Genomic DNA, 23,710 nt, shown 5'->3' with positions numbered 1-23,710 from the left:
AGGAGCATGGTAGACTGGAGTCTGACCCTAGGGAACCCTGGTGGATGGGTGTGGGTGGAGAAGACTGACTCTGGCGTAATCTCTGCTGTCAGTATGAAAGAAGGCTGAAGGCTGGAATTGACCCACCCTTGACCACTGTTTCCTTTCTGCTCTTTTGCATAGGCTCAGCCCACAGACATGAGGGCCCTTCAGGACTTTGAGGAACCAGACAAATTGCATATACAGATGAATGATGTCATCACTGTCATCGAGGGAAGGTATGGGTAGAGGTGGTCCCTGGGCCACATTTGGTTGGATCTGGGTCGTTGCTGATGGCTCCGAGGGAGCTAACTCTGCTTTTGGGCTGAGATTTGTGTGAAGGGAAGAGAGGAGTCAGGACTCAATCAAATTTTAGCTTCCATAGTCCTTATCTGGGCTTGACACTGAAGTGTCAGAAGAGATGGGGGACAAGTCCAGAGGACAAGAGATATATATTATATTCTCTTAAAAACTTCATTATTAACTATATAGAGAAGCTCATAGATCTGGAACTGGAAAGAGTCTAAGAAACCATCCAGTTCAACCCTCCCATTTTACAGATGAGGAAACTGAGGCCTCTGGTGTTAAATAACATGTCCCTGGTCACATCTACTGAGTGTCTGAGACCAGATTTGAACTCATGAAGATTAATCTTGACTCCAGACCAAACAGCCTGTCCACTGTGCCACTGTATTGAACAGTTTTAATTGTTAGAAAAATACTTCCATTTATCAAGTGGCAGCTAAATGGCCCATTGGATAGAATACAGATCTTGGAATCTTTGGAAAACTGCCCTCAGACACACTCTGCACTTCCCTGGGCTGCTTGCCTCAGTTTCTTCATCTGTACAATGGAGATAATAATAGTACCCACTTCTTAGCATTTTTTAAGATTCACAAGAATTCATATTTATAAGATATTTCACACCATCCAGAGTACATATGAGCTGCTAAATTGTCAGTAATTTCTTCCTTTTTCCTGACTTCTAAGACTTTACCTAAGGTGAAGGCCCAACTGTGTGCATAAGGGCCAGACTATCATCCCTGAGGGGAACATGAGGTCTAAAATTGACTGGGGTGGGTTGTCCCCATGTGACTACAGCAAGAATTCTTGCCCTGCTCAAGTCTCCCCTCTCTTTGATATGGTGTTTGGAGTCAGTGGGGAGAAAGTTAGATTTGGAGTTAGAAGACTTGGATTTCAGTCACACTCCCCCACTTAATGCCTGTATGACTTTAGACAAATCACTTAGACTTACTAGCCTCCTGTTCCCTAATCAGAATAGTAAGAGAGTTATTTTTTATCCTTCTCAAAGACCCCAAGATGGGGCAGCTGGGTAGCATAGTGGATAGATCCCCCAGACTAGTCAAGAAGACTCAACTTCCTGAGTTCAAAATGGCCTCAGATGCTTATAGCCTTGTGACCTTGAGGAAGTTATTTAATGCTGCCTCAGTTTCTTCATCTTTAAGCCTCTCAGATCCCTATCATCTTGTGACTTAACCTCTGACACATCTACTGCTTCTGACTTCAAGATAGAAATCAGGGCAGCTAGGTGGCACAAAGGATAGAGCACTGGCCCTGGAGTCAGAAGAACCTGAGTTCAAATCTTGACTCAGACACATATTAGTTACCTAGCTGTGTGACCTTAGACAAATCCCTTAAGCCCATTGCCTTGCAAACCCCTCCCCCTCCCAAAAAGATGGAAATCAGGAGCATGCCCAATCAATAAAAACTCCACAGGGACTAGTAAAGCTAAGTGATTTGCCTAAAGTCATATAGGCATTAAGTGGCAGAGTATGACTGAAATCCAAGTCTTCTAACTCCAAATCCAACTTTCTCCCCACTGACTCCAAACACCGTATCAAGGAGAGAGGGAGACTTGAACAAGGCAGAAATTCTTGCCGTAGTCACAGTGGCCATGGGGTCAACCCATCCCAGTCAATATTGGCTTCTCCCTAATCCCTTCCTATTGATGCCCACAGATTCCTCTCCTGGGCTTTCTGATCAATTTCCGGAATGATCTGTCCCCAGTACAACTAGAACACTTAATTGCTTTCTCCCTCTCTTTTAATTCTGCACATACAAATTCATCTAACATTTCTCTGACTCCCCCATTCCATTGCCCTCCCAAGGAACACCTCAGTCCCCATTGATTCTTCCAACCATTTTTTGCCTTCCTCACACCCACACACCCCTACTTCAATCCTCACCCCGAGGCTTCCAGCCTGGGCCCTCCCTAGCCCTGACCCTGGGTAACTGCTGCTGCTCCACCCCCCACGTGCCTCTGCCTCCAGGTACTTCCTGAGTCACCAGCTTCTCTTCTCTTCTCCAACAATGCCGGCATCTCTACCAGCCGAGATGGCCCCACCTGCTGTTATCTGATACCTTGGAACTGGTTTGGGCAGGAGCAGGTTCAGGGTTAAAGAGAGAGGTGAGGCAGGAAAGTCCCCCTTAGGACTCTCTTCCCCCCCCCCAAAAAAAAAAAAAAACCTTTTCATGCTTTCTAAGGCAAGTTGGTTTAATTCTCTCCCCATAGCTACTTCTTCCATTCTGGCTGCTTGTGTTATGGGGGAAGGGAATCTTCTTCCAAAATATGTTTCAGTAGAAAACTCTCTTTGGGGTCTGTGGTGTCATTTTCTTTTTTTCAGTCATGTTCAACTCTTCATAACCCCATTTGAAATTTTCTTGGCAGAGGTACTGCAGTGGTTTGCCATTTCCTTCTCCAGTTCATTTTACAGATGAGGAAACTGAGGCAAACAGGTCTAAGTGACTTTCCCAGGGTCACACAATTAGTGTCTCAGGCCAGATTTGAACCAGAGGAGGAAATTTCTTGATCGAACCACCTCAGTATTCCATCTTAGGGTCTTTGGGGAGGCCACAGCTAGAGCTTTCTGGGGTGGGTTGGGAGGAATTTTATGGGTGCCTGTGGAGTAATACTTGTTCATGCAGGAACACGTGTGTCTGGGATCTCCTGGATTTTTGAGATTTCCTCAGCAGGGCTGTGGGAGGGAAGAGGCTGCAGCTGCCGAGGTCCTCCCCCAGAGGAATGAGACCAGTGATACCTGCCTGACTGTGGGTTGGCTACTTCTAGGGCATTCTCAGCATGTCTATGGAATTCTCAGCACCAGATGATAGTTACTACTATGATTGATGGATGAATGGATTTTTTTTCTGGTTGAGAGGGAAAAGAAAGGTGATGGGGGGCTGGATATCCAGAGGCCCTGAGGAAGAGGAGGAAATCTAGAAGGGGAAGGTATATAAATTGAAAAAAAAAATGAAGTGGGATAGGGGGTAGGGGTAGGGTGGCTGTGGTAAATGGAGAGGTAGGACCAGAGGTGTCCATCACCATCTTTATGATTTAGTTTTTGCCTGTATTTACACTCAGCAATGTAATTGGGATAATTGGTTCAGAACTATGAAATTGTGAACTTGACCATAAAACTTGGAGATACTAAAATGATGCAGATGGGCCTTAATATAACAATGCTACAAAGCTTTTTGGATGCTTTGATCATCACACTGGCAGATATACTTCCTATCTGGAATTGGGTGATTTTCTTCAGCCTGAGTTACCTCTAATCTAAAATGCATCCCCTAACAGCAAAGGCTAGGTGGTGCAATGAATAGAGCACTGACCCTGGAGTAAGGAGGATCTGAGTCCAAATCCTACCCCAGACATTTAACATTTGACTCACTATCTGTGAGACTGGGCAAGTCACTTAATCCTGATTGCCTTGCCAAAAAAAAATATATATATATATATATATATATATATATATATTCTCTTAAATAAAATAAAAAGTGTCAAAAGGGTTCCAAGACCAAAAGGTTCTATAGAGATTGACTATAATGTTGAAAATATTTCCCGGCGTGGCTAGGTGGCACAGTAGAAAAAGCACTGGCTCTGGAGTCAGGAGTACCTGGGTTCAAATTCGGCCTCAGACACTTAATAATTACCTAGCTGTGTGGCCTTGGGCAAGCCACTTAACCCCATTTGCCTTGCAAAAACCTAAAAAAAAAATTCCCTAAACTAAAAACCTTTAAGAAACAAAACCCTTTTTTCTTTCTGGATTCCTCCCAACCCTCTTCCTATGTAGGAACTTCTGAGACTTGAATCATGATGATTGATTAGGAAATGGTAGTTTTGATTTGAGGTCTCTCTCCTTACAATTGTGGAATTCTAGTAATTTCTACTTTCTCAACCAGGGAAGTTGAGGATTTCCTGGTTCCTGGCTCACCCACCCATAGCTTAATGGGGCTAGAAGGGACCTGAGGCCATTAAATTCAACCTCCATTTTTAACAAATAAAGGAACTGAGGCCCAAAGAGATTAACCCCAAGGAATTTCCCTCCATATGTCCATCCACATGCCAGAGAGAAGTCTTAGAAAAGGGAAAGACTTCAGACTTCCAATCCAGTCTTCTTTCATTGGCAGCATCTTAAACATTTTCTCTTACCTCATTCCCTCTTCTCATCTCTTACCATGCAACCAGTTGTTTTGGATATACTTCTTTCCTTACAGTCCCTCTTTCCCAGCTCTGCCTCCCAGATGTGAGTCAGGGTCATCCTCTGTGGGTAAGAGGAAGGTCTGGGTACAGGGGGCCCACCCTGCCAACCATTCCCCAGGGGGTGACTCAGAATCTCTGTGTGTCTTTGGGGCTGGTTCTCTCTGTCACTGCCGGAACAGCAGGGGTGGAAGGGTGGGGGGAGAAGCTGGGAGGGCCTCGGGCCGGGCCGCTCCCTCCTGGGAGGGCAGTTGTGGGATCACTCTGCCCCACCCTTCCGTCCCTGGTTCCCCTGGCAGCTCCAGCTGCCTTTGCTGCTGCCTAGCCGCTGCCTGCCGCGTGGGCTTAAGGCTTTCCAGGGAGCCTCCAACACTGGTCTGGACACAAAGCCCCTTCATTTAACTCCTGGATCATATCAGAAAGTGGGAGGTGAAGGGGACTGAGGCCAGAGCAGCTAGTGAGACCATTCTGTGTGTTTGTATTTGTTTATCTCAGTGCTTTTGACTCTCCCTGTCCCTCCTGGGTTCTTGCAGATGTCTTTCTTTGCCTTATTCTCCACATCTCGGTGTTAATGGTCTTTCTCTGTCCGTGGTACTGTTTGTTCCTGGGTCTATCACTCTGCATTCATTTTCTTTTGGAAGGGTGTGTGTGTGTGTGTGTGTGTGTGTGTGTGTGTGTGTGTGTGTGTGTGTGTGTGTGTGTGTTTCCCCCGGGGGTCTTTTTCTCCTTCTCTGGAATTTGAGATTCTGGGGTCTAGGGGAATTGTTGGTAGGGTGGGTGGATAGGACAGTTTTTTCAGTTGAATCCCCGAGGAACTATGTGACCAAGGGTATGGTGGGGGTAAGAAAAGCTTTTTGGTTAGGGACTTGGATACAAAAGTAAAAACAACAAGGATGGGGAAAGCAGGTTCTGTGGGGCCTCTTAACTGAATAAATTTCTGTCAGGATTCATTCTTTTTTTTTGCAAGGCAAATGGGGTTAAGTGGCTTGCCCAAGGCCACACAGCTAGGTAATTATTAAGTTTCTGAGGTCTGATTTGAACCCAGATACTCCTGACTCCAGAGCCGGTGCTCTATCCACTGTGCCACCTAGCTGCCCCCAGGATTCATTCTTGAAAGAAGAAGAAAGAGAAATGGGAAAAGAGAGAATGAATGAGTCAGAATATATAAGACAAAAACATTTGAATTTTGAGATTCATTTCAGGTTGGTGATGGAGAAGTAAAGGAACACACACTGTGTGTGACAGTTTGTTCCTGGGAGAAAGGTGAGTCCATAGGCAGTTTTCAGCCTGTGCTTCAGTTTCCTCTTATTTGAGGGCAGCCTCCAGGTCTGTCTCTAGCCTAGGATAGTGAAGGAACTTGGGGTAGGGGAGAGGGAGTCTAATTGTGGAAGGTGCTAGGCCATCTTTTTAATCATTCAGGGACTCTCTAACGTCTTCTCTGCAGTGACACTGCTGGCTGGCAGAACTGGCCTCTAGTTGCCATGGAAACACTGATGGCTGAGTCCCAGAGCCAGGCCTCCCCAGAGCTGTGCTGGCCCACTTAATGGGCTATGTCTGGATGCAAGGAGGCGAGGGTGTGTGACTGGAAGGACAGCAGAGATTGGTAGACAGAGGGGAGAGAACTTGCCTCTTGGTCTTGTAGGAGTTTGATTCAACCCTTCTTTGTTCTTCAGGATCATCTGCTTCCTCTAAGCTCTAGAGAACTTAGGTGGGTGAGCATCTTGAATAAATAGACTAGAGTTATATTGTTCTTTGAAGCTTATAAAGCTCTTTCAGTCCTTTCGTTCTTTCATTTGGGGAGTGATTCCTTGACTGCCCTTTGAGAAGTAATTCCCATAGACATCCACTGAAAAAACCTCACCTCCCCCACTCCCAAAGCCAATGGGCAAGGTTTAGGTTGAAACTAGTTCAGTTCTGTGTAAGGGTCCCTCAGTAGTGAGACTAGGGAACTCCCACCTCTATTTCCCCAGTTGTAATGTGGCAGTGCTGGGGATAGGTGTGCAAAACCTTCTTTCATGAAGGAGCAATGAAGAGTCAGTTTTTTTGTGATGTGCTGTGGGGACCCTAGCTGAAATTTTGACTGGAAAAAGAGGGTAACCTGAAAGGCATTGGTGATGTTGGAATTGTCTGTGTCTGGGGAAAAGAGACATAATCAGAAATGAAGATAAAGGGAATATTGAGATTTTATTGTGAATAGAAAAAAAGAACATGGAGAATGGGACAATGACCTGAACCAATGGAACAACACCTAAGGTTTTGGCCCAGGAGCGAGTCTAAAATCCCCCTCACCCCTCAAAAAGCCCCACAAGGTTTTGTGGGGGGGGGTTGGACTTCCTTCCATTTCTCATATGTTTAATGAATAACTAAGGTAGTGTAGACAGCAGGGTCAAACTTCCAGGTGACTCATTGGCCTAGGGAGAGAGAGAGAGAGAGAGAGAGATGGGCCCCAAGGGGGTGGGGACAAATAAGAGAGGACTCAGGGGTGGGGGTAGAGAAGGGATGATTGGGGAGGGGTGGCATGGAAAAGACAGAGAAGTCTATGAACTTCTTAAAAGCATTTCTCCCTCACTCTAGATATTCATGTAGCAGTCCTCTGACCCCGGATAACTATGGGTGGTCTCTCCACTGCCTGTGGGGAGCTGTTTATTTTGGGATGGGGGGGTGTTGCCCTCTCCCTTTGTCCTTTCTTGCTCTCCCACCCTGAGGACTGGAGAGTTAATCATTGGGTGGTGATGTTTGGGACTTAGATGGGACCGGAAGGGGGGAGGGGAGAAGAAGCTAGTTTGTTTCTTGTGTGATGGAAAAAGATGATCTGGGCTGCAGATCTATTGCTTATAACCCAGGATGCCCTTGGGAAAGTCACTTAGCTGTGTTTCTTCATTAAAATGGGAGGTGGAGGAAGAGAAAGAGATAATATCCACCCTACCAACCTTCTAAGGACTTTGAATATCAGGTGGAACAAATGTTTTCAGATGTTCTCTATAAAATAGTATGACTAGCAGAGGTAAGTTCTGTCCACCATTCGGGCTGCTCCCGGGCCATATTCATGTTTCTAGATTTGATTTTGTTCTTTAGGGAATAAGTCCTTTATGAAAACGCTCCTTCCATGGCTAAGGGGACATTCATTTTACAGGTTTTTAGAGACTGACTTGGGTTTATTCCTGCACCAACACTTGTCACCTGTGTGTCCTATATAAATCACTTAGACACATACACACACACATTCTGTGAAGACAAGAACTTTTTCTTGTCTAAACAAATTAGAAATAATTCAACGTGTATTGAATAGAAGGAGTGCCAGATCTGGCAGGAAGAATCCTAGATTGGAGTCCAAGGAGCTGGATTAGACTTCTAGCTCTGTCACTTACTTATCCAGCTGCAAGACCTTGGGTCAGTCATTCAACTTTACCAGGTCTCATCTATTAGAGAAGGTTGTTTGATTATGTTCTATGGAAGGCTGCTTCTGGAGAGACAGGCCTGCAGGTCTTCCCTGGCTCTGAGCTCCCCACAGCTTCTAGGGAGGAAATGTGTCAGCCGCTTGGGGAGCGGGAGTGGTGCCAGGAGGAATAGCTGAGTCCGGCCTCTCTGGCTCCAGCTCACATTTAAAATAAATGCCCAGCCCTTTTGTGTCTTGGTTTTTTAAATGCCCCAGGGGTAAGAATAAGATTGGGTGGTCACGATAGGCCACACCTGTCCAGGGAAGTTGGGGGGGGTGAGGTATTTATGTGTCTGGCTTTCCTTCTGAGCCCTGTGGCTACAGGGAGAAAAGGTGGTCTGAACCTCACGTAGAGCTGGTACATGCCCAGAGCTGACCTGGATGTAGCTGGTACTGTCCAACTGTCCTTGCTGTCTCTTGATTTTTACCATCTCCCTTTGGGCTTGACAGGGCGGAGAATTACTGGTGGCGTGGGCAGAATACAAGGACACTGTGTGTGGGGCCCTTCCCGAGAAACGCAGTGACTTCCGTGGCTGGGCTGTCAGCCCATGACATCAGCCAACCACTCCAGAATAGCTTTATCCACACGGGCCATGGCGACAGTGACCCCCGACACTGCTGGGGATTCCCGGACAAAATTGATGAGTAAGTACCAGTCTGGGTATGGGACTTGCCCCTTTCGCTCAACCCTTCTGCTTGGGAGGGAGAGGGATTGTGATTCACCTGCATGTTGGACTTAGTTAATGCTTCATTATCTGGTTCCTTTACTGTTACTAGGTTGGTTAACAACAATCTCTTTAATAACATACATATATATATGTATATATACATATATATGTATGTATGTATATGTATATATATACCTCCCCCTTCAGTTCTTAACCCTGGGTCCCCTCCTCTGCCACCCTATTAATCATTTTTCTCTGCCCCCCTCAGTTCTTGACCTTGGGTTCCTTCCTATCTCAACTTATTACTCATTTCCCTCTCCCCCCATTATATTTCCTTCTCAGATCTTGACTTTGGGTCTCCTCTTCTGCCACCCTATTACTCATTTTTCTCCCCCACCATTGTCTTCCACACTCCATTCTTGACCCTGGGTCCTCTCCTCTGCCATCCTATTACTCATTTCTTTCTTCTCACCCTTCATTGTCTTTCCCCCCAATTCTTGACCCTGGGTCAATTCTCTTTCAGCCATTTACTCATCTCTCTCTTTCCCCTTCCCTCTCTAGTTTCCAGTGCTCAAAGGAGAGGAGCACTGGAACCCCTCCAGTAAACCCAGAGAAGAAGAGGGAGGTAACAGTAAGGATTTGGGGTCAGGGGGTGAGGTGTCGAGAGAATGGTGGTTCAGCCTGCATAATTTGCTGAAGCAAGTAGTCACAGGGCAAGTGTGGAACAACTGAGAGGGTCTGCTCCCCCTCCCAGGCCCCAACAAAGGTTTTGCCCCCTTTCTTTCCTGAGATTCTCCCACTTTTCTTTCTTTTGCATTTCATTTCCTTTTGATACTACTCAACCCTAGACAGTAGAAGCCCTGAACAGTCTGTCCCCTAGCCTCAGGCTCCAGGGGTGCAGACTTGGGGAATGCCCGAGATCTGTGAGTTCACATAAGGACCTTTGTCAACCTGAATAAGGAAAGACAGAGAGAGATGAACCACTTCCTAGGTGGCGTGTCAGAACCATCTGGGATGTCTGTGATCTGGGTTGTGTCTGGTTGCGCTGACTCCCTCTTGGGGCATCCACCCCCTCTTTTTATAAATGAGAACTGTAATTAAGTGACTCATAGAGGTTCACACAGGCAGTAAATAACAGGACTGAGATTTGAACCCAGGTCCTCTGGATTCAAACCCAGTCATTTTTTGGTTGATATCATTGGCTTCAGCAACCTAGGATTCTGTTTCTAGGTCCCTTTTGGCTGCACATACACACCCTCTTCATAGAACATGGGATTCAGGGAAGCAGGGCCTGAGAGAGTTCTGAAAAGAGGGGGAGACACTGCCTTAGTGCCTCATGGCATGGCAGTGGCACAGCAGGGTGGACCCAGCCCCATTCCTTAGGGCATTCATCAGCTTTAGTGACTAAGGCCCAGAACTGACAGGCAAGGATTGGGGTTGAAGTGGGGGCAGGGGAGACGGGAAGCTGGCCCCCTGCCTCCTTGTTCCCGCTTCTGTCTCCTCATCTATTAGTCATGGAGCTTGTTGGAGAAGGAAGGGAGATTAGAAATGGTCTAGTAGAGCCCTTTCCCTACAGAAGAGAATACTGAGGCCCAGAGAAGAAAGGGGACTTGACCAAGATAACAGCTGGTGATAGAGCATGTGCCAGGACCCAAGTCCTTCTTTTACTATAAAATTTCTTAATCTGAGATCATGAACTTTTATTTCCTTTTTTAGCATTTTGACTAGCTATATTCCAATAGAATTGGTTTCTTTTATAATCCTGTATAGTTTATGCTTTTGAAAAATACAGTTCTAAGTAGGGGGTGAGTGGGTCGATTGACCAGATTACCCAAGGTGTCCTCGATGCACAAAAAGGATTTAGAGCTCCCTGTTTTCCTGGATTGGGGGAGACACTCTCAAGCCTAGTTCCCAGGCCTTTCGGAATCTTCATCCCTTTTAGTCTGCACAGTTTATCTGCTGCCTTGAGGGTCAGATCCTTCCCCTAGTGTTTCTGTTTGTCTCTCAGTCTCATCAGAGAAAGAATGAAAAGACTGGCTTCCCAGGGCTACCTCTCCTCTTCCACCAGCACACAACTCTCTTTTTCTTTACAGACTTTATTTGGGAAACCCTATGGATCCTCCGGACCTGCTAGCAGTGGAGCTGAGCACCTCCCGCCCCACCCAGCTCCTAGGAAGGGTCAAAAGTAAGAGTGTGCTCCTCCCCAGGAGCACCCCCCCATTCTATCCCCTGGGGCCCCGGCTTTCAGATAGGAAGGAGTGGGCAGCCTCTTCCTAAGGACGCCTCCATGCTGGTCTGCTTGGCTCAGGCCTGGGGAGGAGAGCAGCAGGTGGATTAGCTTTGTCCCTGATCCCCCCGACTCAAGTGGGGTGGAAGATGAGGGGCACCTGGTGTTGGCTCCTTTTGTATCCGCCAGTGGTGGGCATCATTTGGACATAGCCCTGGATTAGCCCTGGACTTGCTGCCAGCCCCCTCCCCTCACCAGCTTAGCACAACTCCATTCCTGGCTCTTTATGTTGCCTTCTAATCCTTCACCAGCCTACCTCGAGCTCCTTCTTAGGTGCCCGCCTGCTCATCTCCCAGACTCTGACCTGCTATCCTTGAGCCAGTTTTTTGCTACTCTGCCCACCTACCTCTTCAGATGCACGTTAACTGATCTCATTTCCTGCTCACCTTCTTCACCTTCCTTTATCACCCCCTTTCTCTCTTTCCTCTCCATTTCTTCCCCTTTTTTCTTCTTTTCCTCTCCCCTCAATCCTATTTCCCCCCCATCTCTTTCATTTCCCCCTCCTCTTTTCCTTCCCTAACCTTCCTTCTTCCCTTCCTCCATCTCTCTTCCCTCTTTGCCCTTTCCTCTTTTCCCTTCTCTCCTTCCTTCCCCTTCCTCCCTCTCCTTCCTCTGACTCCTTTCTTTCCTCTTTCCCCTCCTTTCTCCTTCTCTCCTCTTTATTTTTTCCTCTTTGCCCCTTCTCTGTCTCTTTTCTCTTTCCTTCCTCTTTCCCCTTCTTTCTCTCTCCTCCTTTTCTTCTCCATATCTCTTTTTTCCTCTGTCTTCCTGTCTTCTCCTTTCTTCTCCCCTCTGTCTCTTCTCTCCTCCCCTTTCTCTTTTCTCATCTCTCCCCTCCTCTTTCTCACTCTGCTCCTTCTCTTTTCCCTCCTTTCTCTCTCATCTCTTTTCTCTTCCCCCTCCTCCGTCTTGTCTCCTCCCCTCCTCCATCTCCCTCCTTTTTCCATTTTTCCTCTCTTCCCCCCCTTTCCCCATCTCTTCTTTCTCCTCTCCCTTTTCTATCTCTCCTCCCTCTCCTTCCCCCACCCCAACCCTTTATCTATCTTCTCATCCTCTTCCCTTCTTTCTCACATCCTCTGCCTCTGTCCCCTCCCCACGGCCTGTCTTCCAGGGGAGCCTCCGCCTCGCCCGCCTCAGCCTGCCATCTTCACTCAGAGTAAGTGGGGCCGTTCTCCTTCTCGATGTCGGGGGTCCTGCCCCTGTCCCCTCTGTTCTCTCCTAACTCCTCTCCTCCTTGAAGGTACACAGCAGGGGGCTGAAGGGGGGAGGGGGAGTGTGCTGTGAGCTTCCCGCTGCCAGCCCCTAGCATGACTTGGTCCCTTGGTTAAACACCAGCTTCCTCTCAAGAAAATGTATCAGTGCCCCCATCCAGAATCCCCAAACTCAAGGATGAGATGCAGAGCCTGTTCTCAGCCTGACAGCAGGGCTGCTATTTTCTTCTGTGCCCATTTACCTTGTAAAGCCCCCTAATTACTGATTCGCCCTCCCCACTTTGCACTAACATGTGTGTGGTGTTTGGGTGGGCCAGGTGGGAAAATGGACTGTGGACCTCGAGGGACTGCTAACCATAGCTTTATAGAGAGGTTTTTCAAAGGCTTAATGTTGGCAAAGGAAAGCTAGTGGGGAATATTTGGGGATGTGGTCAGGAGGGGACCCCTGTTCGGCCAGCTCCTTCCTGGGTTGCTCTGACTGTACTCGCTGAGATGGAGGCAGGAGGCCAGGCTGGGTGGGTGGGTGCAGCTCAGGGGTAAAGAAGAGGGAGGTGTCTCCCCTCTGACGCACGTTCCTGGGGGTTGCTTTCTCTCCTCCGCTCACAGAGCCCACCTATGACCCTGTTAGTGATGACCAGGACGCCCTGGCTGCTGACTTCAAGCGCCTCTGTCTTAGGAAGCCAGGCCTGCCCCGTGGCCTGTGGCTGGTGAAGCCTTCCGCCCGAGTGCCAGGCTCCAAGACGAGCCGGGGCGGAGGCGAAGTGTCTCTCATTGACTTTGGGGACGAGCTCACGGCGCCTCCCCTGGCTGCCCCTTCCCAAAAGCCCGTTGCCCCCTCCCTTGCCCAACTGGCCATGGATGCCTGCTCCCTGCTGGACAAGACCCCTCCTCAGAGCCCCACACGGGCCCTCCCAAGGCCCTTGCACCCCACCCCTGTGGTGGATTGGGACACCCGCCCGCTGCCTCCCCCTCCGGCCTATGATGATGTGGCCCAGGATGAAGAGGACTTTGAGGTCTGCTCTATCAACAGCACCCTGGTTGGGGTCAGAAGCCCCGAGGGGCCTCCCCGTGGGGAGACCAACTATGCCTTTGTGCCTGAGGCTGGACGGCCCCCTCCTCTGGAAGACAATCTGTTCCTTCCACCCCAAGGGGGGACCAAGCCCCCCAACTCGCTCCAGACTGCAGAAATCTTTCAGGCTCTGCAGCAGGAATGCATGAGGCAGCTGCAGGTGCCCTCTGGTCCTTTGGCCTCCTCTCCTAGCCCTGGCCCTGGCGGAGAAGACAAGCCCCAAGTGCCCCCCAGGGTTCCGATCCCACCTCGGCCCACCCGCCAGCGAAGTGAGCTGGGCTGTCGCTCAGGGGAACTGTCGCCAGCTTCTGGGGGTGAAGAGGAGTCTGGACGGTGGCGGGGGGTGGCTCCTGCCCCTCTACTTCCCCCAAGGGAGCCCTTCTCCCCCCAGGGCTCCCGTACCCCCAGTCCCTTGGCACTGTCTAGCGGGTCTCCCTTGCCTCCTCGACTTTCCAGCTCTCCTGGGAAGGCTATGCCCACCACTCAGAGCTTTGGCTCTGATCCCAAATACGCCACACCCCAAGTGATCCAGGCCCCCGGCCCCCGGACGGGGCCTTGCATCCTCCCAATCGTCCGAGATGGCAAGAAGATCAGCAATACGCATTACTATCTGCTTCCAGAGAGGCCCCCATACCTGGAACGATATCAGCGATTCTTGCAGGAGGCCCGGAGCCCCGAGGAGGACCCTCCTCCCATTCCTGTCCCTCTGCTGCTGCCTCCCCCCAGCACGCCAGCCCCCGCTGCCCCCACTGCCACTGTGAGACCCATGCCCCAGGCAACCCTGGACCCCAAGGCCAACTTCTCAGCCAACAATAGCAACACAGGTGCCCGTGCCCCATCCTTCAGGGCACCCACTCGTCTGGTGAGGGGCTGCCCAGGGGATGGGCTGGAGGCTGGGCGGCCCACAGACAAGATACAGATGGTGAGTCCCGGGAGAGAGATTGTTGGGGAGGGAGGACATCGGGGGAGCGGGTCCTCCGGGGTTTTGACCTTTCGGCAGGGCTCTGAAAAGGAGTGTGTGGAGCAGGGGACCCCAGAAATTGGTGCCCAGCCCCATGAGCAGTCTTGACAGAGAGTGGTGGGGGTGTGCCCAGGTCCAGACTATGGTGCATGGGGTGACCACCGAGGAGTGCCAGGCGGCCTTGCAGAACCACAGCTGGAGCGTTCCGAGGGCTGTTCAGTATCTGAAGGTACCATCCCTTGCCCCTCCAGCTCCAAGGACTGGGGAGCTGGCTCAGCCCCCCGATCCCCAGCTCTCCTCCTCTCCTCCGACTCATGCTTAAGCCCCCCGTAACCCTGGCCTTCGACAATGCCCTTTCTGGTCCTCACCCCCCCAACAGGTGGAGCAGCTCTTTGGCCTGGGTCTGCGGCCAAGGCAGGAGTGCCATAAGGTGCTGGAGATGTTTGATTGGAACCTGGAGCAGGCGGGCTGCCACCTGCTCGAGTCCTGTGGTCCCACCCACCATAAGTATGTGTTTCCCTCCTGCTCTCCCCCAGTTCTTCCTGTTTCCTCTACTCGGCCTGGTGGACCCGAGGGAGCTAGGCCTTGTAGGCACAGGGACCCAGCGTTTTCCCAGGGCTAAATATTCCATAGCCGAGAGCCCCTCCCAAGGTCAGGGAAGTTCCAGCCCCTAAAGCTGAGATATATTGTGAGGAGGCAAAGTCCTGGGAATGGGGGTTGTGGGGCAGGGAAGAGGTGGACCCTGAATATACGCAGTGACCTCTCCCAAGCATGCAACCCCCTCTCTTCTTGCAGGCGCTGATGGCAGGTCTGGGGAACCGGAGAGTCTGACTTAAGGGGGGGTCCTGTTAGTCTGCCTGAAGGATCGTTTGAGCCTGAGCTGCATGATGGGGGCCAGGGAAGGGTGGTCTCCTCCTGCCCCTGGGGGCCTGGGGGAACCTGCTGCTGCTACCTTCTCCCCCCATCACCCCACTGCGTTAGATAGGCAGAGAGGAGCCTCGGATGGGACCACTCTTCCACAGTGCTAGCTGTAGCTCCTCCATCTGCTCCCCCGTGGCCAGTCTAGAGGGACCACGGAGAGGGCACATCGGGAAGGGGGCGAGGAGGCTTTCAGAGCTGGGCTGAGAGAAGACTGGAGACAGTCCCAGGCAAAAATGTTCCCCCCACCCCACCCCAGCCCTTGAAATGTCCATCCACTGTGATTCCTCACTTCCCTTTAGGGACCAGATTGTAGCCTGTCTGCTTGCGTCTGTGGCATTTCCTATTCCTATGAAAGTTGAAGGAAGCTGTCAGGGGCGGTGAGGTGAGGGCAGGAGGGAGACCCCATTGCTTTGCTCCCCTCCATGGAGCCCGCTAGCTTCCCGGCAGGTGAGTCCCATGGGCACGGGAGCGACCGTTAAGGAAGTGTTCTCAGGATTCAGACCGCAGTCGATCTGGTACCTGGGTTGGGGTCACTGGCTCAGCCGAGGTCGAGAGTTTCAGGATGTTGGAGGCAGGGAGGATGGAAGCTCAGTTCCAGGGGACAGAACCCCAGGATCAACAGAAGGGAACAGATACCGGCAGCTAATGTGGAGACCGTGCTCCCACCCCAGCCCACTGCTGTTTGTGTTTTCTCCCAAACAACCTCTGTTGCCAAATTTGCTGCTCTTGTCCTGCCTCCACACATCTGCTTCTTCCAGAGAAATAAAGCGTTTCTATTTTACATTACCAAGAGTGTCGTGTCACACTACTTTTGTTGTTGTTTTTGCTACTTCTTAACTCGAGATAAACCTCGGGTAATTCTGTGTTGCGACTTATTCATGGCCGTCATCATGTCTCTCTGTTGCCCTTTGGATGACTCGCAGTTGGGGTTCTTGAGTGGCTGTGGTACTCCATGATTCACCATTTTTTAGCATCCCTAGAAGAACATTAGTGTTTAAAAGATGACTTTCAGAGACTCCCTGAATGTGAATGACTCCAACACAAGGTGGTGATGGAGGGGTGGGTAGATTGCCTAGGCTGTGGGAGCCTGCTAGTCACTGACCCCATAAATATTAGTAATATCTCATGACATCATCAGTTCTTTTCCTTCAAATTAAAGGGATTGAGTTGGACCTTCATTATACTTGACTGAGCTGCATGCTTGCCCCAGCAAGAGCAGAGACTTAGTCCACTCACCATTTGGTACTAGCGCATTAACAGCAACATTGTGATGATCAGCCATGATGGACTTAATTCTTCTCTGCAGTACGATGACCAAAAACAATTCTAAAAGACTTGTGATGGAAAATACCATCCACATTCAGAGAAAGAACTATGAATCCTGAATGAAGACCAAAGCACACTATTTTTCATTTTAAAAACTTGTTTATGTTTTATGGATTTTTTCCCTCATAGTTTTTTCTTTTGTTCTGATTATTTTTTTGCAACATGACTATTACGTAAATATGTTTAACATGATTGTGTGTGTATAACATCAGATTTCTTGCTGTCAAGGGAAGGGAAGGAGGGGAAAATCATGGAACTTAAAATCTCACAAAAATATTGAAAACTATTTTTGCATGTAGTTGGAAAAATAAATTTAGAAACCTATAAAAAAACAAAAAAAAACCCTATAAAGAAAATGCTATTATGAGCTACAAAAAAAAATCCATGCCTCTTGGACCCCATTATGTTTGTATCCTCAGTATCTGGCATTATCATAATAGAATCTTTTTTGGAGTGGTTGTCCTTTTATGTGTGTGTGTGGTCTATTTTTTACTTAAATTTTTTTCTATCAAAAATTTTTCCTTTCTTCCTGCCCCTCCATTCATTGAGAAGGCAAGAAAGATGATATCATTTATACATATTTCCATATTAACCATGTTGCAAAAAAAGTAAAGCAAAAATTAAGGAAAATATGTATCCTACAGATCAGGATTAGAGATGGATAACTTTTTCATCATTTCATTTTTCATTCATTCAGAATTGTGTGGATTATTGTGTTAATCTGAACAGCTAAATCATTCACAGTTCACCATCATACTTTATGGATCTTCCTGGTACAATGTTTTCCTGGTTGTGCTCACTTCACTTGGATCATTTCAAGTCTTTCCAGGATTTTCTGAAATCATCCTGCTTGTTATTTCTTTTAACACAGTGGTATTCCATCATGCTCATATTCCTCAATTTATTTAGTCATTGCCCTCAATTTCCAATTCTTTGCCTCCAAAAAAAAGAATGATCAGAAATGTTTTTGTACACATAAATCCTTTTCCTTTTTTCTTTGATGTCTTTGAGATACAAACCAAGTAGTGTTAACTATAGATCAAAGGGTATGCCTAATTTTACAGTACTTGGGGAATACTTTCAAATTGTTTTCTGGAATGGTTGGGCCAGTTCACAGTTCTAGAGCATCAGTATCCCAATTTTTTCCACATCTCCAGCATTTGTCATTTTTCTTTTCTATCATATCAACTAATCTGATATGGATGAGAAAGGACATCATTGTTTTGATTTGCTTTTCACATAAATTCTTAGTAAGTACTTGTTAATTTATTATAGTAGGACAGTCCAGATTTCTAATACACTGTCCAAATATCCTCAAAATGGAATGAAAGTTCTGGAAATCTCAATATCTCTGTTATTAGTCACAGAACCAACTAATTTATTTGTTCAATAAGCATTTACTCAGTTCATACTGTGTTTTAGGCATGGGGAAATACAAAGACCCTGCTCTCAAGGAATAAATATTCTAGGATTAATTCCAAGGTTTGGAGAGGTGATAAAACTCCTGCTCATTTCCTAATAGCAACAAATGTTTATTTTTATTATTTAATTTTTAGTTTTTATTCATTTTCCTACTTTTTTAAAAAAAAGTTTTATCTTGTACATAGCACATATTTTGGCTTATTTATTTTATATTATTAAAATAATCTTGTGAGAGTAAACATAACCCCCCATCCCCCCCAAAATATGAGAAACCTCAAGAATAGTGAAAGAGAAAAAAATGTACTTCAGTCTGTGTTCAGATTCCAATGATTCTGTCTCTCGGATCAGTTGCCTTCTTTATCATGAGTCCACCAAAGAAGTTGCTTCAGTATTTTTTCCCACAGTTGCTATTACTAGCTGTATTTCCCTCCACTCTATTCCTTCCCACTCTCATTTATTCTATTCTCTCTCTCCTTTCACCCTGTCTGTGCTCAGAAGTGTGTTGTATCTTAGAGTATCCCCTCCCACAATCTTCCCTTCTATTCCCTTCTATTCCCCCTTCCCTACCCTGTTCCCCTTATCCCATCCCTGTCCTCTCATTTTCCTCTAGGTTAAGATAGATTTCCTCACCCTATTAAGTGTTTATGTTATTTCCTCTCTGAGCCATCTCTGATGAGAATGAAGGCTCACTCATTCCCCCCTTGCCTTCCCTGTTCCACTCCAATGAAAAAGCTTTTTCTCATGTGAAATACCTTAGCCCCTTCTTCCTCTCCTTTCCCTTCATCCCAGTACTTTCCTTTATCACCCATTGACTCTGTCTTTTTACTATATTAGACCATTATATTCCACTCCTTCCTATGTCCTATCTATATATGCTCCTTCTAACAGCTCTTATAAATGAGAAAGTTGATAGGAGTTATCAATATCTTCTTCCTGAGCAGGAATACAAACAGTTCAGCATCTTTAAGCTCCTCCTAATTAGTCCTTGTTTGCCCCCTCTACGGTTCACCAGAATCCTGTACTTGGAGATCAAACTTTCTGTTCAGCTCTGGTTGCTTAAATAAGAAAGTTTGGAAGTCCATCTTTTCTCTTAAAAGAGGATGTTCAGTTTTGCTAGGTAGTTGATTCTTGGTTGTAAACCAAGATCTTTTGTCTTCATATATTCCAAACCTTATGAGCCCTTAATGTAGATGCTACCAGATCCTGTGTAATCCTGACTATAGAACCACAGTAGTTGAATTGTTTGTTTCTTGGCAGCTTTTAGCATCTCTTTGACTTGGGAGTTTTGGAGTTTGGCTATAATATTCCTGGAAGTTTTCTTTAGGGATCTCTTTCAAGAGAAGATTGGTAAATTCTCTCAATTTTGATTTTACCCTCTGCTTCTAGGATCTCAGGGTAATTTTGCTGTATTATTTGTTGTAAAATGAAGTCTAGTCTCTTTTCCTGGTTGTGACTTTCAGATAGCCCAGTAATTCTTAAATTATCTCTTCTGGATCTGTTTTCCAGGTCAGTTATTTTTCCAATGAGATATTTCACATTTTCTTCTAATCTGGGTTTTTTGGGGGGAAATACTTTTATTTCTTCCTGATTACTCACAAAGTCATCAGCTTCCTTTAGTTCCATTCTGCATTTGAAGGAGTTTTTTCTTCAGAGAGCTTTTTTATCTCTTGTTCCAGCTGGCCAATTCTGCTTTTAAAGACATTCTCCTCATTTGCCTTTTGTGTTGTTTTTTTTCCATTTGGTCTAAACTGGCTTTCAATATATTATTTTCTTCAGTATTTTTTTGTATTTCACCAAGCTACTGATTTGGTTTTCATGATATAAATTGCTCTCATTTCTCCTCCCAATTTTTCCTCTACCGTCCTTAATTGGTTTTCAAAGTCTTTTTGAGCTCATTTGTAGCCTGAGCCCATTTTCTATTTCTCTTTGGAGGTTTTGGGTACAGAACCTTTGATTTTGTCATCTTCTGAATCTTCCATGGGACCAAAGTAATTTTATGATCAGATTCTGATTTTTCTTTTGTTTGCTCATTTCCTCAGCCTATGACTGATTTACTGCACTTCCAAGGCTTTTGGGGAGGGGGTTTAGGGACAACCCACAGGGACCTTAATTCCTCCAAGGTTTTATGAGAGGCTTTGACTGCTCTCTTGCCTGTGCTTTAGTATGTGAATGACCACAGGCCCTCCCCTCTGCCTTGGAGCTGTGAGAAGAGTCCCTGCTCAGCTATAGTGTTATGGGGGGCCCAGATTGTAACCTGGATCTGAGTATGGGCAAAGCAACTGCCCCAGGGAGAGCAGAGACCTCTGCAGGCTCCTCCAACCCCCAGGGCTGTGCTCTGGAAGTGCAGCCTGGCTTCCCCATTCCCACTGCAGGTTCTCACCACAGGGCTGCTCTGAGGCCAGTACTTGCTCAGCACCCACTCTGGTCAGCAGAGTTCTCTTGTCACCCCTTCAGGCTGTTCCCAGTCATCCCTGGGCCAGGAGGTCTGTTAACTGTCCCCACTGCCATGCACCCAGGTGCCCCCAGGGAACTAGGCACTCGGCTGTGCTGTGCTGCGCTGCCTTTTCCATTCCCTGGTCCTGGTGAAACATCTTTCCAATGGAACTTCTAAATTGTCTTGGCTGGGAAATTGTATCACTCAATTTTTCTGTGGGTTCTGTTCCTCTAAATTTTGGCTAGAGTCATAATTTCATGGCTTTTGGAGTTTTTTGAGGAATGAGATTACAGGAATTCTTGCCTTCATGCTGTCATCTTGGCTCTGCCCCCCCCCTTTTTATACTTTTTGCATCATCTTCATATCCAAATATTTCTTTTTTTAAATTTTTTTATTATATATATCCAAATATTTCTGACCCTTTTTGCTTTCTCCCTTTTCCCTGTAAAACCATTCTTTGGAAAAGAGATTAAAAAGGGGATAGAGGGGCGGCTAGGTGGTGCAGTGGATAGAACTCTGGCCCTGGAGTCAGGAGTACCTGAGTTCACATCTGGCCTCAGACACTTAATAATTACCTAGCTGTGTGGCCTTGGGCAAGCCACTTGATCCCATTTGCCTTGCAAAAAAACCTTAAAAAAAAGGGATAGAAAAAGTGATTCAGTAAAATTGACCAACATATCAGATGAGTCCAATGGCATTTTATAATCTTAATTTCTCTCCTTTCAAAGAATAAAGTGAATTTTTTCGTCTCTCCTTTGGAATTGTTTTGTTCATTTCATAAAATCCTTGTCATTGTTTCTTTCATCTGCATTAATTCATGTGAGTCCATGCTTCTCTGAAAAAAATGCTTCCTAAATGGTGGTGGTATGGTAAAAATGAAAGCAAAACCGAATACACGATTCACATTTATTGAAGAATATGTTAAGGGTGAGTGGATCTTAGCTGTCTAGCAAGAGGGTGCTTCCAGATTAGGGCATGCCTGCTTTCCTGAATCTCGTCAGAATCCCCAGTCCTTCAGCCTTTGATACATCTCTAAAGGTTTACAAGAAGAGTTTTTGACAGGAATGAGCAGTAACTTTGCTTTTTCTCTGACTTTGAATATTTAAAAGTAGTGATTGGCCAGTGGACCAACATGCCCAATCTTGTCTTTTGATTATTTCTTTAAGGAAATTTATTCTTTTCACATATTCAGGACCCTTAGGGCCTATGATATATGTGACTAATCTCTGAGTAGAAACCTGGTATGCTGGTATCTATCTGGTATGCTGAACACAAGGACCTTACAAATGACAATGCTTCCAACCCAGTACTCTCCCTAAACCTTCATTCTGGGAAGCAAATCCTTGGGAGATTTAGCTTGGCAGCTTCTCCTGCAGTTGTTACAACCACATCCACTAAAGACCCAAAATAGAAAGTTCTTGTCACCAAAGTCCTTGGCACTGTCAAATGGTTCAACATCAGAAACTGTTAATTTTATCTGTGGAAATGACATTCTAGAAAAGACATTAACATCCTTGCTGCTGCAGGCAACATAGGGACCCTAAAGTCCATGGGGACTGACCTTTTAACTTATAACTGAAATCCTGAATATATGTTATCTCTCCATCCTTAGAATGTGAGCTCCTTGAGAGCAGATGTGTGACTTTTTGCTTTTTGTTCTGAGTACTTTACATAGTAAGGACTTAAATGATTTTTTCATTTATACATTTTCATAATTAGCTGAAAGATTATAAGTGATATATATAATTTTAGTGACCTTGGAAAGTGGCTATTATCTCTAATAAGGAAGTCTGCCAGTTCAGGTACTAATAATTATCCTGAGAATGACCTTGGAAGATGTTCTTGTTATCCTAAATAGGCTTTGGAGGAGCAGGGACTGACTGAAGTGGCAAAGCCTTTTACAGAAATTACAAGAAAAAACCCATTAAAATTTAAGCACATGAGCAGAAAAGAGTAAATAAAAATAGCTAATTATGATATTATATAGCAAGCATTTAATATCTAATTTAATTCTCACAAAACCCTATGAGGAGGGTGCAATTTTTATCTTCATTTTACATATGAAGAAACTAAGGGAAACAATTTAATTTAATTAAACATCTTTCAAACAGTTAATAAACATCTGAAGCCAAATTTCAACTCTGTCCCTGACTCCATATCTAGCTTTCCAGTTGGCCTAAATAAATCCTACTTAGTATATGTTTATTCTACTTAGGAAAGTTATCTCCCCAAATGGAGAATGCACTTGGAAGTTTTAGCCCAAGGTAAGCTGTTGTCATCATCATCATCAAAATAAATTATTGATAATTGGTTGGTTGTTATCCTTTGTTCTTTATTTTTTTGCAAGGCAATGGTGTTAAGTGACTCGCCCAAGGCCACACAGCTAGGTAATTATTAAGTGTCTGAGGCCGCATTTGAACTCGGGTACTCCTGACTCCAGGACTGGTGCTCTATCCACTGTGCCACCTAGCTGCCCCTGTCCTTTGTTCTTGAAAAGGACCAAAATGACATCATTATGTTGGGGCCAAGATACAGCATGTCCAACTGAGGCTGATCAGACCAGTCTGAGCTTAGAAGGCTCCACCACATGTTGGGCACAAATAGCCCATATTTTATAATAATTTGATCTATTACTTAACCTAACTTATACAGGTAGAGTTCACATAGCATTACCACCCTGAGTTTTTCTTTGGGTCACAATAGTCAAAATAAGACAATGGCAAATGAGACAAAAATCAGAATCATCACAGGACCTACCTGTAATTTGTACTCCCAGTATGAGGGTTCTATTTCCTAGGAATGTTGCCTAAGATACTGAGAAATCGTGACTCACCATAATCACACAGCCAGTAAGTGTCAGAGGTAGGATTTGTAATCTGCATCTTCTAGTACTCTATTCCCCACTTCTCATAATTCTCATGAGCCTAGGACTGATTAATATGAACAATGAATCCCCTGAAATGGTTATGTGTATTTAAGGTCACATGATTCAGAGTTATAATTTTATAAAATATGGTAGTTGATTCTGCCTTAAGGTAAATACGCAGTGTGAATTAAAATGATCCAACTGCTTCAAAAGGATCCATTATTTTCACTAGTCAGGATCTAATCCTACTACATGGTTAAGTGGAAGGTTGGGATTTGATGGATGTTTTACCAATTGAGAGTAGGGACAGGTGGGGAGGAGAGGAGGGGAAGGAAATCAGGAGACATTCCATGGAGGATATGGCTTTGAGTTGGGTTTCAAAGCTATGAGTCAGTTTCAGAGTAAAAAAATCACTCACAAAATATTGAGAGTCATAGAAGATGGAAAAGTACAAGTTGAAGAAACATGATTATTCAAAAACGGGTCCATACTGACATATATTATACATATATACAAAATTTGTCTCTCTCTTTTCTTTATAATTCCAATTATTAATATTCTACAAAAATTTCCCAGTGTCTCGACATGAA

The 23,710-nt window shown here is 46.0% G+C and overlaps 1 protein-coding gene across 10 annotated transcripts in view; it reads left to right on the top strand.

The window, feature by feature from the left end:
- The window catches only part of TNK2 (tyrosine kinase non receptor 2), a 40,022-nt gene extending 24,164 nt beyond the window's left edge, over positions 1-15,858 (top strand). For 8 of the 10 annotated variants that reach the window (XM_074214753.1, XM_074214758.1, XM_074214752.1 and 5 more), the window contains exons 9-15: positions 163-257; positions 8,406-8,600; positions 10,717-10,808; positions 12,022-12,066; positions 12,728-14,112; positions 14,285-14,380; positions 14,531-15,858. In XM_074214753.1, the coding sequence (XP_074070854.1) occupies positions 163-257; positions 8,406-8,600; positions 10,717-10,808; positions 12,022-12,066; positions 12,728-14,112; positions 14,285-14,380; positions 14,531-14,773 (2,151 nt within the window). In that variant the 3' untranslated portion in view covers positions 14,774-15,858. The remainder of the gene's footprint in view (positions 1-162; positions 258-8,405; positions 8,601-10,716; positions 10,809-12,021; positions 12,067-12,727; positions 14,113-14,284; positions 14,381-14,530) is intronic. The other 2 variants (XM_074214759.1, XM_074214751.1) reach the window with 2 other exon arrangements.
- Positions 15,859-23,710: the final 7,852 nt, after the last annotated feature.

Source organism: Macrotis lagotis, chromosome 1, assembly GCF_037893015.1.
Source record: "Macrotis lagotis isolate mMagLag1 chromosome 1, bilby.v1.9.chrom.fasta, whole genome shotgun sequence".
In the NCBI taxonomy this organism is placed as follows: Eukaryota; Metazoa; Chordata; class Mammalia; order Peramelemorphia; family Peramelidae; genus Macrotis; species Macrotis lagotis.
Note: the sequence above shows the minus strand (reverse complement) of the source record. Positions and strands in the feature narration are given on the sequence as shown.